Source organism: Hylobates moloch, unplaced genomic scaffold (genome assembly GCF_009828535.3).
Source record: "Hylobates moloch isolate HMO894 unplaced genomic scaffold, HMol_V3 SCAFFOLD_2, whole genome shotgun sequence".
Classification (NCBI taxonomy): domain Eukaryota; kingdom Metazoa; phylum Chordata; class Mammalia; order Primates; family Hylobatidae; genus Hylobates; species Hylobates moloch.
The window spans coordinates 14,606,916-14,623,852 of NW_026652277.1; the positions used below are offsets into that span (position 1 = coordinate 14,606,916).

Here is a 16,937-nt window from a genome sequence, read left to right on the forward strand (position 1 = left end):
CAACAAAATATAAAGAATCATCAATCAAAACCAAGAAACAGCAAATTTTTGGGGGGCAGTAGATTTTTGAGGTTATTCTTTGGGGCCTAATTCACAGAAATTGGGAATGTCCGTATGTGTTACAAAGGAAGCATTTTTATTCGGTACAAAGTTTTACAAACAATTTTTTCTCTCATACACACACACACACACACACACACACACACGCACAGATGCTTCTTGATGACTGGATAAAGAAGATATGCTGTATATAAATAATGAAATACTTTTGAGCCATGAAAAGAATGAAACCCTGTCCCTTGCAGCAACCTGGATGGAATGAACTGGAGGAGGTTATCTTAAGTGAAACAACTCAGAAGTGGAAAGTCAAACACTGTGGGTTCTCACTTAAAAGTAGGAGCTAAACAATGTGTACACATGGACATAGAGTATGGAATGACAGAAGTGGAGTCTCCGAAGGGTACAGGGGTGGCAGGAAAAGATGGATGATGAGAAATTACTTAATGGGTACAATGAACATTATCTGGGTGATGGATACACTCAAAGCCCAGACTTTGTCACTACGTAATACATCCATGTAACAAAACTGCATTTGTGCTACTTATATTTATACAAATTTAAAAAGAGAAATATGCTCTAAAAAATTAAGCTTTCTTATATTTATATTTTTTTAAATCTACTTTTACTGAGGAAAGAATTTTCAAATCTAGATTTTTCAGTTTCTATTTTACTTCAAAATTTTTACCTTAAATGTTTTGATTTTATTATTATTGTTTTAAATTTTACTTTAAGTTCTAGGATACATGTGCTGAACGTGCCGGTTTGTTACATAGGCAGACATATGCCATGGTGGTTTGCTGCACCTATCAACTCGTCATCTAGGTTTTAAGCCCCGCATGCATTAGTATTTGTCCTAATGCTCTCCCTCCCCTTTCACCCTACCCCCACAGGCCCCTGTGTGATGTTCCCCCTCCCTGTATCCATGTGTTCTCCCTGTTCAGCTCCCATTTACAAGTGAGAACATGTGGTGTTCGGTTTTCCAAACAGCAAATTTAAAGCACAAATCCACACAAAAACGTAACTAATGTTCCCTATTGCAACATCCTATTATTCACTCTTAAATGCCCCTTTTGAAGTACCATCCTAGGTAGTTTTTTTTTTTTTTTTTTTTTTTTTGAGACACAGTCTCACCCTGTTGTCCAGGCTGGAGTGCAGTGGCGCAATCTCGGCTCACTGCAACCTCTACCCCCCCAGGTTCAAGCGATTCTCCTGCCTCAGCCTCCCCAGAAGCTGGGACTACAGGCGCACGCCACCATGCCCAGCTAATTTTTTTGTATTTTTAGTAGAGTCGGGGCTTCACCATGTTGGCAGGGATGGTCCCCATCTCTTGACCACCTGCCTCAGCCTCCCAAAGTGCTGGGATTACAGGTGTGAGCCACCGTGCCCAGCCTAGATTGTTTTTTAATGTCCCTTTCACCTTAGTAGCAGCTACAACAAACAGCTGAACTTCCTAAATACACGTTTCTTTACTTTTCATAAAAAAGGTAATTTAAATACAGGCAGTTCTCATCTGCATTGCACGGTGTTACATGAAACTGAAAAGGAGACAAAGCAAAACAAGGATCCAGCGTGCACACGATTTGGTGAACACTGCACTGTGTGAAGGTGGGCCTGCTGGTGACAGTGCCATATGAATATTTTATAGACTGCAAAGCCAGGGTTTCTCAGGATGCCTTAAATGTAAATAGAACAACTATTTTTACAATCTCACAGCAAGAAAAAAATACTTCTAGCCGGGCACGGTAGCTCACGCCTGTAATCCCAGCACTTTGGGAGGCCGAGGTGGGCGGATCACGAGGTCAGGAGATCGAGACCATCCTGGCTAACACATTGAAACCGTCTCTACTAAAAATACAAAAAAATTAGCCACGCATGGTGGCGGGTGCCTGTAGTCCCAGTTACTCAGGAGGCTGAGGCAGGAGAATGGCGTGAACCCGGAAGGCGGAGCTTGCAGTGAGCCTTGATCACGCCACTGCACTCCAGCCTGGGGGACAGAGCAAGACTTCGTCTCAAAAAAAAATAAAAAGTAAAACAAACAATATATACTTCTAAATCAAATAGCAAGTTTAAAATTTTTTTGCCTATCTCTATGTCCCTATTCCTGTTAGTTTGATGAGAAATTTGTAGTTTGATGAAGAATTTCTAGAAATTGGCCAATCTAGGATTATCTATTTCCAGAATTTAAATACCTTAACTCTGAAAGTTTGCAATGATGGAAGAATGATTTGACCCAGTCACAATATCTTCTGAATGTATTCCTGTCATTTTTCTTTCCAATGAATGAATGAAGAAATGGGAGCGGCCGGGTGCGGTGGCTCACGCCTGTAATCCCAGCACTTTGGGAGGCCGAGGTGGGCGGATCACGAGGTCAGGAGATCGAGACCATCCTGACTAACACAGTGAAACCCCATCTCTACTAAAAATACAAAAAAATTAGCCGGGCGTGATGGCAGCCACCTGTAGTCCCAGCTACTCGGGAGGCTGAGGCAGGAGAATGGCGTGAACCCGGGAGGCAGAGCTTGCAGTGAGCCAAGATTGCGCCACCGCACTCCAGCCTGGGTGACAGAGCGAGACTCCATCTCAAAAAAAAAAAAAAAAGAAAAAGAAAAGAAAAGAAATTGGAGGTATATATTTGCGCCAATGCAAATTCATTTACATAAAACAGCTGTACTCATCAAAACCTATCCAGCAGACTGGGTTATTTCTAGTCCAGTAGGTCACATCATTAGCAAACACAATACACACCCAATACTACAGGATTTATAAAGGATCACTGCAGACAGGAGAATACCCTGTCTTAACTAACACATAGGCCGAAGAAACACTTAGTTTGGAAATGTCACAACTTAAACAACGGTCATTTTTGAAAGCATGAGTTAACCTATCTAGATTTAAACATATTTATATTAGTTTTATTCACTTTGTGCCTCTTGCAAGGAGGGTGAGCACCAATAGTTTTCCAATTACCAACAGAGAAGGACTGAGGAAAGGAAATGAATTTTGCTAGTTTCATAGGATAAGCCCTTGAGCCACCCTCTATATTACTAAAATATTATACTTACTTTCCTTTCCGGTTTCTGAATTTCTGGTAGAACTGCACAGAATGGTTTGATAACTTCTAAAAATTTGACTGTAAAAAGAAAAAGAATAAATGTTCCTATTATTATAAAGTTAAAAAAAGGTCTACCTTTCTAGAAAATCAAATACAAAGATTCTCTTTCACCAGCAATTTACCCCATCCCTACAGCCCCAAATTAAATAATCATACTGTTCTCCATTTCAAATGATACATAAAGGAAGAGATATCATTCCAGGGATAAAGAAGTCCAGCCGGGCGCGGTGGCTCACGCTTGTAATCCCAGCACTTTGGGAGGCCGAGGCGAGCGGATCACGAGGTCAGGAGATCGAGACCATGGTGAAACCCCGTCTCTACTAAAAATACAAAAAAATTAGCTGGGTGTAGTGGCGGGCGCCTGTAGTCCCAGCTACTCGGAGAGGCTGAGGCAGGAGAATGGCGTGAACCCGGGAGGCGGAGCTCGCAGTGAGCTGAGATTGCGCCACTGCACTCCAGCCTGGGCGACAGAGTGAGACTCCGTCTCAAAAAAAAAAAAAAAAAAAGAAGTCCAAATGGTTTGATGGCTGGTCAGTAGAAGTGAAGCAATCCAAGCACCCTTTTCCCAGAACTTTCTTCCCTCACACTTGTATCCAATCATTTTACATATACAGAAAAGAGGCTATTTAAAGGGCATCACGACGTCAAAAGGGAGCAAATGTACTCTACCATGGTACCCGTGAGACAATGCATGACAGAAGAAAGCAGGTATCAGAGGAGGAAGACAGGAGGGTGCCTTCTGCACTCAGGAAGCACAACGGGAAATGGGCTCTTCTGTAGAGAACTGGCTTAAACAACTGAAAGATGCCGAAATGCATAGGTGACAAAACAACCATGGAATCACCTTCTATAGTTAACTTTTTTGTTGTTGTTGTTGTTTTTGAGACAGTGTCGCTGTGTTGCCCAGGCTGGAGTTCAGTGGCCCGATCTTGGCTCAGTGCAACCTCCGCCTTCCAGGTTCAAGTGATTCTCCTGCCTCAGCCTCCCGAGTAGCTGGGATTACAGGCGTGCGCCACCACGCCCGGCTAATTTTTTTATTTTTACTAGAGATAGTATTTCACCATGGTGGCCAGGTTTGTCTCAAACTCCTAATGTCAAGTGATCCTCCCATCTCAGCCTCCCAAAGTGCTGGGATTACAGGCATGAACCATGGCACCTGGCCCCTATAGTTAACTGGGTTTTTTTTGTTTGTTTTTGTTTTGGTTTTTTTTTTGAGATGGATTTTCCCTCTGTCGTCCAGGCTGGAGTGCAGTGGCGCAATCTCGGCTCACTGCAACCTCTGCCCCCCAGGTTCAAGCGATTCTCCTGCCTCAGCCTCCTGTATAGCTTGCATTACAGGCGCACGGCACCATGCCTGGCTAATTTTTATATTTTTCGTAGAGCTGGGGTTTCACCATGTTGGTCAGGCTGGTCTCGAACTCCTGACCTCATGATCCGCCCGTCTCGGCCTCCCAAAGTGCTGGGATTACAGGTGTGAGCCATGGCACCCAGCCCCCATAGTTACCTTTTTAAAGTATGTAGGCCATGCGCGGTGGCTCACGCCTGTAATCTCAACACTTTGGGAGAACGAGGTGGGCAGATCACGAGGTCAGGAGATCAAGACCATCTCAGCTAACACATGGAAACCCTGTCTCTACTAAAAATACAAAAAAAAAATTAGCAGGGTGTGGTGGTGGGCGCCTGTAGTCCCAGCTACTCAGGAGGCTGAGGCAGGAGAATGGCGTGAACCCAGGAGGCGGAGTTTGCAGTAAGCCGAGATGGAGCCACTGCACTCCAGCCTGGGCAACAGAGTGAGACCTGTCTAAAAAAAAAAAAAAAGTATGTAATCCCTGCTTCATTTCATCAGACCACATTTCATTGCCTACTTACTCTCCCAGGTAATATCAAAGTACTTGTTTATGTAAAATAACCCAGAGAATTAACAATTACATTTCATCAGAAAGTATTGTTTTCCCAGACTACTTTTATAATATATAAAGGTAAGATAAATCAAGGTTCTTTAAGGATAAACACTGTCTTCTGGCATGGCTTAAGTCAAGTCCTGCCAGAGAACTTGAGGGCGAAAATGACAATCTCTCAAGCTTCTGTCCTTTGCCAAAGGATCCGTAATGTGGAGAAAGACAAGCCGCAGCTAGGTATTAGTTAGGCTCTGCGGCTTTTCTTCCCCTACAGACACTGGATTCTATATACTAACATCCCAAAATTGTCTTAAAGCTGACCTGAGCGATTACGTTTCCATAGTTGCCTGAAGTTGACTATATTATCTTTTTTAAAAAAGCCTCTACAAATGATGGGCAGTCACTGATGTAAGTTTGTTTACTTCAAGATGGAGTTTCGCTCTATCGCCCAGGCTGAAGTGCAGTGGCATGATCTCGGTTCACTGCAACCTCCACCTCCCGGATTCAAGAGATTCTCCTGCCTCAGCCTCCTGGGGAGCTGGGATGACAGGCACCCACCACCACACCAGGCTAATTTTTATATTTTTAGTAGAGATGGGGTTTCATCATGTTGGCCAGGCTGGTCTCGAACACCTGACCTCGGGTGATCCATCCTCCTCGGCCTCCCAAAGTGCTGGGGTTACAGGCATGAGCCTCTGCGCCCCACCAGTCACTGATGTTTGACAGAAGGATTAACTAATTGTCATGGGCAGATGTTTGTTACCCAAGTACTATTAGGTTGGTGCAAAAGTAACTGCGGTTTTTGAGAAGTAATTGAAAACCGCAATTACTTTTGCAGGAACCTAATATTTTGGATTTTCTGGAAAGTAAATCTGAATTATGAAAGCATTCATCGCTAACGCGAAATAAGTATCAATCACATCAGGAGGCTTCCTAGAACCTCTCCAGCCCTTTTCCTCCCCCCCTCAATCCAAGCCACTCTCAGATTTCTTGACACTTCATGATCATCTGTAAGGGGTATTCATGTTCAAGCAAAGCTTTTGGTTGCCCCCTGTCTATCCTTGTGATGCAGAATTTTATCAAGGGTCTCTCCTACTCCTTTCTAATTTCCCCCAAATGTCCACTAGTTGGCCAATGGGTGCCCTGCTTGGGTATGCACGACCCATTCATCCAACGAACATCTTCACAGCTATGCAAGTAGCTACGTGCACATATGTGGGGTTGAGTGTTAGGGGGAGAGCCCTGAAAAACATTCCTATAACATAAGGCTTTGTCCCTAAGGCTTCTACAACCTTACAGTTTTCAGTAAACGCTACAGAATGAACAGTTTAAGGAAAACGCTGTGTTACCAATGTACTCCTTTCCTCCCTAAAACACATGCCATGCATCACTTTTTTAAAAATTAAACGAGTTAGGGGGGCTTTATTCAATGCAACATGCCAAGGAAGGATGACGAGGGAATAAAAACATGGGATTTCTTTAACTCCTGAAAAATTAAAAAGTGGTCCAGGTTCACCTGGTGCCCTAACTCCCCGCCCCCAAAACCAACGGCCTCCCAGCGCCATCCTCGCCCTCTATCGAACGCAAACCCCGGGCCTCCGGGTCCCGGAACCCGCCGGGCAAGGCCTCGCACGGCTAGGGGAGCCTCGGCGGAGGCCCCCCGGCCCGTGCCCTCCGCAAAGGCCCGTAGCGGCCCGCGAATCCCCGGCCCCCAGGACTCCGAGCGAGCACCAGCCCCAACGCCCGCAGCCCAGGCTGGGCCTGCGTTCCCGGCCAGAGCCCCGCTCCAGCCGCCGCTACTCACTGCCCATGGCTGCTGCGGGGGAGGCCCAGAGGGGGAACCGCGGCCTCGGCGCTGCCTTCGCTCGGCTCCCGCGGCTCGGGCCTCGGTACCGGCTCTCGACGCGATCCTGCCGGTCCCGCGCAGGCTCCGCCCAACCCCGCGCAGGCTCCGCCCCTCGCCACGTGACCCGCGCGCCGGCCCGGCCCAGCCCCGCCCCCAGGCCGGCCGTTGGGCGACGTCCGCTGCATTGCCATGGTGACCACCGGCTCTGGGGCACTGCGGGCCCGGGGCCCGGGGCCCGGGACCCGGGAGGCGAGGCTGGCGCGCCTGGGGGCAGGGCTCGGGCCGGCAGCCGCGGGACGTGGAAGCCGCGCCGAGGCCAAGGCTGCCGGGTTCTTCGTCGCCTACAGGCTTTCGCGGCTCAGTGTGGAGAACCCGCCGTTTCCTCGCGCGCCACGGCCGACCTAGGCCTCCCGGGCACCCTTCGGGGAGGCCGCGATCCCGGCGCTGCCGGTGTAGCGAGGGGAACACGGTTCTGGGGCCTGGGGCTGAGCCACTGAGAGCGGACGGGACCGAACCAATCTTATTTTGCTTCCTTCTTTTTTTTTTTTTTTTTGAAACGGAGTCTCGCTCTGTCACCCAGGCTGGAGTGCAGTGGCGCGATCTCGGCTCACTGCAAGCTCCGCCTCCCGGGTTCACGCCATTCTTCTGCCTCAGCCTCCCGAGTAGCTGGGACTGCAGGCTCCCGCCATCACGCCCGGCTAATTTTTGTAGTTTTCGTAGAGACGGGGTTTCGCTGTGTTAGCCAGAATTGTCTCGATCTCGTGACCTCGTGATCCGCCCCCCTCGGCCTTCCAAAGTGCTGGGATTACAAGCGTGAGCCATCCGGCCGGGCCGCTTCCTTCTTATCGTTATCTCTTGGAAGTTTGTAAAAATTTGTGACACGTCGTTGTGTATAGTTAATAGTTATGAACTCCCCTGTCCCGACGTAAGCTAGGCCTCTCCATCTTCTCCAAAATACAGAGATCAGGATCGTATGCCTCCTACCGTGGAACAGATTTCCTGAAGCCACTGTTCTCTTTTTTCTTTTTCTTTTTTCTTTTTTTTTTTTTTAAGAGCCTGTCTTGCTCTGTGGCCCAGGCTGGAATGGAGTGCAGTGGCACAATCATAGCTTACTGCTGCCTCGAACTCCCAGTCTCAAGCGACCTTCCCACCTCAGCCTCCCTAGTGGCTGGGACTAGCAGGTTTGCGCCACCAAACTCAGCTGATTTTTGTATTTTTTGTAGAGGTAGAGTCTTGCTATGTTGCCCAGGCTGGTCTCCAACTCCTGAGCTCAAGCGATCCAGCTGTCTCAGCCTCCCAAAGTGCTGGGATTACAGGCATGGGCCACCAAAACCGGCCTCAATAATCTGTTCTAATGTTCAGATCTATGTCCATGAAATAAATTATATATTTCAGGGGGGTGTGCAATTTAGGTCCAGCTTGCATGAGTCTCTTCTGTACTTGAGGTCAGCTGGGACAGCCCCAGGGCTGGGGACTGGAATGATCAGGTGGCTCCGTCACTCCCCAGTCTGGCATTGGGTGCTGATGTCAGCTCCAGCACCTCCAGATAGCTTCTCCAAGTGGCCTGGGCTTCCTCACAACGTGGCAGCTGGGGTCCAAATGATGTCCTCAGAACTGAACCAGCATCTTTTACTGCATTGTGTCTGCAGGGGCAGCCACAAGTCCTAGGGACACCACCTGTAGGGGAGATTGTGGCAAGATTCTGGAAGAACATGTGGGATTCAAAATACCGCTGTGGGAATTTTTGGGAAATCCAATCTGCCACAGTAATAATCTGTTAATTCATCCTTACCTCACTCTACTTTGTATTAGTCATTTTTATACTTGCCTAATCTCCCCTGCTATGCAGTAAACTTCTAGATAGAGTGGTCGTTCTTACTTTTTCTACTATGTACAATAGCCTACAAAATGATTGACTTAAGTGCAGTTTTGACACTAAATTACGAGCTAATTTCATGAATGCAATATCCTTTCAATAAAGATGCACTGAATTCCAGCTTGGGCAACACAGTGAGACCACATCTCTATGAAAGGTAAAAAAACAAAAATCAGCCGGGCATAGTGGTTTGCGCCTGTTGTCCCAGCTTGTCAGGAGGCCCCAGGAGGATGGCTTGAGCCCTGGAGGTAGAGGTTGCAGTGAGCTGAAATCGCACCACTGTACTCCAGCAGTGGGGGGTGGGGCAGAGGTTGCAGTGAGCTCAAATCGCACCACTGTACTCCAGCAAGCAGGGGGTGGCCGGGGGAAGATGCACTAAATTGAAAATATCACAGAAGGTGAAGAGTGCCTTGTGCCTCTTTTTACTGCCGATTTCTGGGATAGTTCCATGGTTCAAGTAAGAGCCTGGGAATGAACTTTGACACTCTGGATAAGCTGTGAATTACCCTTCCACCATTCCTTTTTTTCTCTTTGAGACAGAGTCTGGCTCTGTCACTGGGCTGGAGTGCAGTGGCCACTCTCAACTCACTGCAACCTCCGCCTCCCAGGTTCGAGTGATTCTCATGCCTCAGCCTCCTGAGCAGCTAAGATTACAGGCATATGCCACCCTGCCCGGCTAAGTTTGTATTTTTAGTAGAGACGGGGTTTCACCATGTTGGCCAGGCTGGTCCTGAACTGCTGACCTCAAGTAATCTGCCTGCCTTAGCCTCCCAAAGTGCTGGGATTACACACATGAGCCACTGCTCCTGGCCCCTTTCACCATTCTTTCTACCACTACAAGCCACCTAGGGCTTTTCCTTGTTATGTGCCACCTAATCTACATCCATCCAGACTCTCACTCTACCTTGATCTTTCATTGTTTTAGCATATCCAACAAGAAAATGTCTCTATGTATAAAATGCTTTGTCTTCTCAAATAGATTGTTAGCCCATTGAGGACGGTGGGCAACCCATTTTATCTTTTACTTCTGTGTATTTCTAAGGTCCATAAAACTGTAATATAGGGAATAGATGTCAAATATAGTATTTACTGATGAAATACCATTTTACTCTTAAAAGGTCATTTCTGGGGTTCAGTTCAATTCTAGCTGGATCCCCATGAGTCAAAGAAAACAGGGACACGACATTAAAGTAATATAAATTTAATACTTTTTTTTCTTTTCTTGAGACAGGGTCTCGCTCTGTCACCCAGGCTGAAGTGAAGTGGCGCTGTATTGGCTCATTGCAAACTACGCCTCCCTGGTTCAAGCGCTCTGCCTTCCTCAGCCTCCCAAAGAGCTGGGATTACAGGCATGGGCCACTGTGCGCCCTGTTTAATTTTTTATGTATTATTATGTTTCACAGTATGGGTCTCACTCTGTCTCCCAAGCTGGAGTGCTGTGGTGAGATCATAGCTCACTGCAGCCTCAAAGTCCTTGGCTCAAAGGATCTTCTCACCTCAGCCTCCGGAGTTGCTGGGACTACAGGTATGCACCACTGGTCTGACTTAAATAATTTTTAAAAATTAGACTGAGAGTGGTAGCTCATGCCTTTAATCCCAGCACTTTGGAAGGCCAAGGCGGGAAAATCATTTGAGGCCAGGAGTTTGTGACCAGCCTGGGCAATATAGCGAGACCTTGTCTCTACAAGAAAAAAAATTTGTTTAATTAGCCGGGCATAGTGGCAGGCACGTTAGTTCCAGCTACTTGGGAGGCTGAGATGGGATGATCACTTGAGCCCAGGAATTCGAGGCTGCAGTGAGCTGTAATCGTGCCAGTGCACTCCAGCCTGGGGGACAGAGTGAGACCCTGTCTCTAAATAAATAAATAAATAAATAAATAAATAAATAAATAAAATCGCAATTGGCAGTGAGGAAAGGAGTCTGCTTTAGATTGTGCTTTATCAGATTTAAATAAAATGACAATGAATTACTATTTCTACAGAGTAAGAGCTTTTGGGGTTTTTTAATTGATGAATACTACATGTACATACTTTCAAGGTACATGTGATAATTTAATACATTCATATAATTTGTAAATATCAAATTGGTGTATTTGGGATATCCATCACCTTAAATATTTGTCTTTTCTTTATGATAGAACCATTTGAATTCTCCTCTAGCTATTTCACAATGTATAGTAGATATTGTAAACTACAGTCACCTACTGATTAAACTATGGTCACCTAATGATCCATCTAACAGTAGGTCTTATTTCTTCTATCAAACCATATATTTGTACCCATTAATCTACTTCTCTTCATCCCCCCACCCCTTCCCCTCCTGACCTCTGATAACCACCGATCTACTTTCTATCTTCATGAAATCCCCCCCCCTTTTTTTTTGTTTTGAGACGGAGTCTTGCTCTTGTCACCTCGGCTGGAGTGCAATGGCATGATCTCAGCTCACTGCAACCTCTGCCTCCTGGGTTCAAGCAATTCTCCTGCCTCAGCCTCCCCATTAGCTGGGATTTATAGGCATCCGCCACCACACCCGGCTAATTTTTTGTATTTTTAGTAGAGACAGGGTTTCACCATCTTGGCCAGGCTGGTCTCGAACTCCTGACCTCAGGTGATCCACCCGCCTTGGCCTCCCAAGCAGCTGGGATCACAGGCGTGAGCCACTGCGCCTGGCTGAAATCCACTTTTTAAGCTCCCATGTGAGTGAGAATATCCAAGTTTTGTCTTTCTGTGCTTGACTTATTTCATGTAACATAATGACCTCCAGTTCCATCCATGTTGCTACAAATGACAAGATATTATTTTTTTTAAATGGCTGAATAATATTCCATTGTATGTATGTAACTTATTTTCTTTAATATCCAAACACATGTAAGAAAAATGTAGGTGAAGCTTTTGGAACCTCAAGACTCAATATCTTGATCCTTAATCTGTGACTTCCTTCCAGTATAATCTTTTTTTGGGGGGGGCGCAGGGTAACCCTTTTATTTCTTCAGTTTTGTAAAAGGGCCAGGCGTGGTGGCTCACGCCTGTAATCCCAGCACTTTAAGAGGCCAAGACGGCCTAACGCTGACGCAGGAGAATCATTTGAACTAGAAAGGCGGAGGTTGCAGGGAGCCGGGATCGCGCCACTGCCCTCCAACCTGGGCCACAGAGCGAGATTTGGTCTCAAAAGAAAAAAAGAAAACCTTAGTAATTTTATATTTGTATCTTATTTATATCTATTATTTATATCTATCCATGCCATTTGCATGATCAATGAGGAATAAACCTTAAATTGGGTATTCAAGAAGTAGAAATAGTAGCAACCATGGAAAAATTTTAGTTTTATCTGAAATGACAAATTATTCTTAGTAAAATGAAAAAATTTTTAGTAAGAGTAATAACTATTTTGCTCAGCTTTTCTATGTCTTGCACACACATGCTATTTGGGAAAAATACTCTGAAGCTTAGACATCTTTAGTCTGACTGTATTACCTTTGAAATTTTATTATTTTTTAAAAATTCCTTGGTTGACAATAAAAATAGTATCCCTATTACACTTTTTTTTTTTTTTTTGAGATGGAGTCTTGCTCTGTTGACCATGCTGGAGTAGTTCAAGTGATATTCCTGCCTCAGCCTCTCAAGTAGCTGGGACTACAAGCATGCACAATGATGCCCGGCTGATCTTTGTATTTTTTAGTAGAAACAGGCTTTCACCAGGTTGGCCAGACTGGTCTCAAACTCCTGACCTTAGGTGATATGCCCACCTCAGCCTCCCAAAGTGCTGGGATTACAAACATGAGCCACCGCGCCTGGCCTACTAAATTTTTAAGGGAAAAAAAGTAATGAGTATTTGATTTGGAATTCCTCAAATGGTCCCTCCCTGCAAGGGAATGTAAAATGCTGATCCACGTTGCAGTAGTGATTCAGAGTAGAAAGGTTAAGACAACAGAAGACACATTTCATGGCTCGAGTTAGAGAAGACATAAAAAGAAACCATGAACAGACTGTGAGGTGTAAAATTAGAAATTTGGAGAGATCCACAAGTCACAGTGGCTCACGCCTGTAATCCCAGTACTTTGGGAGGCCAAGGTGGGCAGACCATGAGGTCAGGAGATTGAGGGCATCCTGGCTAACACGGTGAAACCCAATCTCTGCTAAAAATACAAAAAACTAGCTGTGGCACGTGCCTGTAGTCCCAGCTACTTGGGAGGCTGAGGCAGGAAAATCTTTTGAACCCAAGAAGTGGAAGTTGCAGTGAGCTGAGATTGCACCACTCCAGCCGGGAAAAAAAAACGCGCCACCAAAAAAAAAAAAAAAAAAAAAAAAAAAGAAATTTGGAGAGATTTAAAGTAACCTTTTATTTTTTTACTTTTATTTTTTGAGACAGAGTCCTGCTCTGTCACCTAGGCTGGAGTGCAGTGGTGCGATCTTGGCTCACTGCAACCTCCGCCTCCCAAGATCAAGTGATTCTCCTGCCTCAGCCTCCCAAGTAGGTGGGATTACAGGCATGCACCACCATGCCCTGCTAATTTTTATATTTTTAGTAAGAGATGGGGTTTAGCCATGTTGGCCAGGCTAGTCTCGAATGCCTGACCTCAGGTGATGCGCCCATCTTGGCCTCCCACAGTGCTGTGATTACAGGCGTGAGCTACCACGCCCAGCCTAAACTAACCTTTTACAAGGATCTAATCTTCCATCTCATTTTTGTGCTTAGACTTTTGAAATCTTTTGATTCAAGAAATCCAGGAGCCCTGAGGAAAAAAAATGACATGTGCTTTTATTTTTTTTCTTGTCAAAAAAATACAACAGGCCAGGCATGGTGGCTCAAGCCTGTAATCCCAGCACTTTGGGAGGCCGAGGCGGGCGGATCACAAGGTCAGGAGATCGAGACCATCCTGGCTAACATGGTGAAACCCCGTCTCTACTAAAAATACAAAAAATTAGCCGGGCGTGGTGGCAGGCGCCTGTAGTCCCAGCTACTCGGGAGGCTGAGGCAGGAGAATGGCGTGAACCCGGGAGGCGGAGCTTGCAGTGAGCCGAGATTGCGCCACGGCACTCCAGCCTGGGGGACAGAGCAAGACTCCGTCTCAAAAAAAAAAAAAAAAATACAACATTGGTAAATCGTTTTCATTAAATAGACCTTTGTGATTTTACTGATTTACATGAGTGGCGCTAAATTACATGATTTATAAGGCTTGACACAGGATGGATGCACTGAGGTATATAGTAAGAATAGGGATATGAATACTAGAGAAATGTTAAATCGATAACTAAGGCACACTTTTGGATGTGAATCATAAATCTACCACTGTGGCTAGAACAGCCTGTATGTACATGGATTCTGAAAGACATCAGTTGCTGGTAAAAGTAGAGAGGGCCTGGGCTTCTGCCAGTCTCCTGGTACTTCCCACACCACTTCAGAGAAAAAGCGTCATGACACAAGAACAGTAGATGGTAGAGGCCCCCAGCACTGAGTCAGGTGAAGCTATATCGTTCGCTGTTTAGTTATGCTTCCAGTACTCGGTTTAATTTCACAGTGAGGGAGTCGGTTGGTGATCTCTAAGAAATCCCCAAGCACCTGGTGCTGGAAAAGTCCCTCAAATAAAGAAGTGTTCTTTTCTTTTCTTTCTCTCTCTCTCTCTCTATTTATTTATTTTTTGAGATGGAGTCTTGCTCTGTCACCCAGGCTGGAGTGCAGTGGCAGGATCTCAGCTCACTGCAACCTCCACCTCCCAGGTTCAAGTGATTCTCCTGCCTCAGCCTCCCGAGTAGCTGGGATTACAGACACGCACCACCATGCCCAGCTAATTTTTGTATTTTTAGTAGAGACGGGGTTTCGCTATGTTTTGTCAGGCTGGTCTCGAACTCCCAACCTCAGGTGATCCACCCACCTCAGCCTCCCAAAGTGTTGAGATTACAGGCATGAGCCGCGGAGCCCAGCCAGGAAATGTTCTTTAAACACCACAAATAAGCATACTGCACAAGGGACTTGTAGGGGAAAGACTGATTAAGTAGGAGCTGAAATCCCCATATCAGAAACCCAAGACAGTTAAAAATAGTAAGATATCACTGTAAGAACAATTCAAAGAAAAACAAGTTTACGGCAAAACAGACTATAAATCAATTTCATTATAACTAAAACTTCTTAATTTAAAAACACAGCACTAGAAGATCATCCACCCAGAGATTTGTATTTAGTAGGACCTAGATTTGCTAGTGTTGGGGAGACACTTCATACAGTGGCTGGAAAGCAACACCAGAGATTACATAAAATGAAAATATTAGTACTGCCACAGGACTTTTAAAAAGGAGGGGGAAAATTAATGAAAGTGACATGCATCAAATAAATCAAGAGGCAGTGAGGTCATCTCTGTGGGGCTGTAAACTCAGAAGTATTTCCTGGTCATATATGGTCAATTAGGGTCAAGTCTGAAATCATCTAGATAATGACCTAGTTTTCCAGCTCACTCAGAGCTAAAATCCATAACAATATCATACTTTCCTTTTATTTTCTGAGATGGGGTCTTGCTCTGTCACCCAGGCTGGAGTACGGTGGCGCCATCTTGGCTCACTGTAACCTCTGCCTCCCAGGTTCAAGCAATTCTCCCGCCTCAGCCTCCAGAGTAGCTGAGACTCAGGCGCATGCCGCCACACCCAACTAATTTTCATATTTTTAGTACAAACGGGGTTTCACCATGTTGGCCAGACTGGTCTTGAACTCCTGACCTCAGGTGATCCAGCCGCCTAAGCCTCCCAAAGTGCTGGGATTACAGGCGTAAGCCACTGCACCCAGCCATCACACTTTCTTTTTTTGTTATTGTTTTTCTTTTGTTGTTTTCCTATTTCTACCATCACACTTTCAAGGATAAATTTGCTGGTTGCATTCACATATTCATAACCAGTTCCCCTGGTTATTCCACCTAGTCCAGATTAAATCATGTATATCAATCCCAACATCTTAAAGGAATACAGTCTTTTTATGTTACCCAACACAGGGGGAGAGAGAGCAGAGGAAGGAGGCCTCTTTTAATGGCCCTTTTTTTTTTTGAGACACAGTCTTGCTCTATCACCCAGGCTGGACAGCAATGGTGTGATCCTGGCTCACTGCAACCTCCGCCTCCCAGATTCAAGCAATTCTCCTGCCTCAGCCTCCCAGGAAGCTGGGATCACAGGTGCCCACCACCACACCCGGCTATTTTTTGTATTTTTAGTAGAGGCGGGGTTTCACCGTTTTGGCCAGGCTGGTCTCGAACTCCTGACCTCAGGTGATCCACCGGCCTTGGCCTCCCAAAGTGCTGGGATTACAGGCATGTGCCACCCCACCCGGCCTTAATGGCCATTTTCTTAAAGAGAAATAGTGTTTCTTCAAAAGTCATCATCAAGCGAAGGTCTTGGCAAGGATATCTTCATGCTGGTGCAAGTGAACTGTGCCAATTCCTACAGCGGGTACTGGCAAAGGGGGCCGGCCCACCAGACGGAGCTGTAAGTGCAGCAGAGAAGAAATAAAATGACATTTTGACTAGATCAGAGCTCTGCTTAGTTCCAACAAGACAGTGCATGTATTTCTCTTAGCTTGTTTAACCATAAATCACCTCTTTCAAATAATGAGTTACACAGAAGAGATTAGAGGGACAGAGCTCTGTGCCTCAATGCCTGTAATCCCAGTGCTTTGGGAGGCCGAGGTGGGTGTATCACTTGAGGTCAGGAGTTTGAGACCGCTGGCCAACATGAAAAAACCTTCTCTCTACTAAAAATACAAAAATTAGCCAGGCATGGTGGTCTGCCCCTGTAATCCCAGCTACTCGGGAGTTGAGGCACGAGAATCACTTGAACTCCAGAAGCAGAGGTTGCAGCGAGCTGAGATTGTGCCACTGCACTCCAGCCTAAGCAAAAAAAAAAAAATAGATTGGAGGCAAATATGTCACCATTAACAACTAATAGAATGCTAGGGAAGATAAGGTAAGACAAGTTCTTGAATTTGTCCTATTCTTTTTTGTTTGTTTGTTTTGGGACGAAGTTTTGCTCTTTGTTGCCCAGGCTGGAGTGCAGTGGCATGATCTCGGCTCACTGCAACCTCTGCCTCCTGGGTTCAAGAGATTCTCCTGCCTCAGCCTCCCGAGTGGCTGGGACTACAGGCGTACACCACCACGCCCAGCTAATTTTT

At 45.8% G+C, this 16,937-nt stretch overlaps 2 protein-coding genes across 9 annotated transcripts in view; both read right to left on the bottom strand.

Annotated features, from left to right (window-relative positions):
- SEC61A2 (SEC61 translocon subunit alpha 2) overlaps positions 1-7,015 on the bottom strand; it is a 72,790-nt gene extending 65,775 nt beyond the window's left edge. For all 7 annotated transcript variants that reach the window (XR_009211189.1, XR_009211188.1, XM_058431884.1 and 4 more), the window contains exons 1-2: positions 6,875-7,015; positions 3,123-3,190 (exon numbers count right to left, since the gene is read on the bottom strand). Coding sequence is in view for 5 of the 7 variants with exons in the window: in XM_058431884.1 (XP_058287867.1) it covers positions 3,123-3,190; positions 6,875-6,881 (75 nt within the window). In the remaining 2 variants the exon portion in view is untranslated. The remainder of the gene's footprint in view (positions 1-3,122; positions 3,191-6,874) is intronic.
- Positions 7,016-13,116: 6,101 nt separating this feature from the next.
- DHTKD1 (dehydrogenase E1 and transketolase domain containing 1) overlaps positions 13,117-16,937 on the bottom strand; it is a 54,698-nt gene continuing 50,877 nt past the window's right edge. For both annotated transcript variants that reach the window (XM_058431909.1, XM_032162315.2), the window contains exon 17: positions 13,117-16,253. In XM_058431909.1, coding sequence (XP_058287892.1) covers positions 16,152-16,253 — 102 coding nt within the window. In that variant the 3' untranslated portion in view covers positions 13,117-16,151. The remainder of the gene's footprint in view (positions 16,254-16,937) is intronic.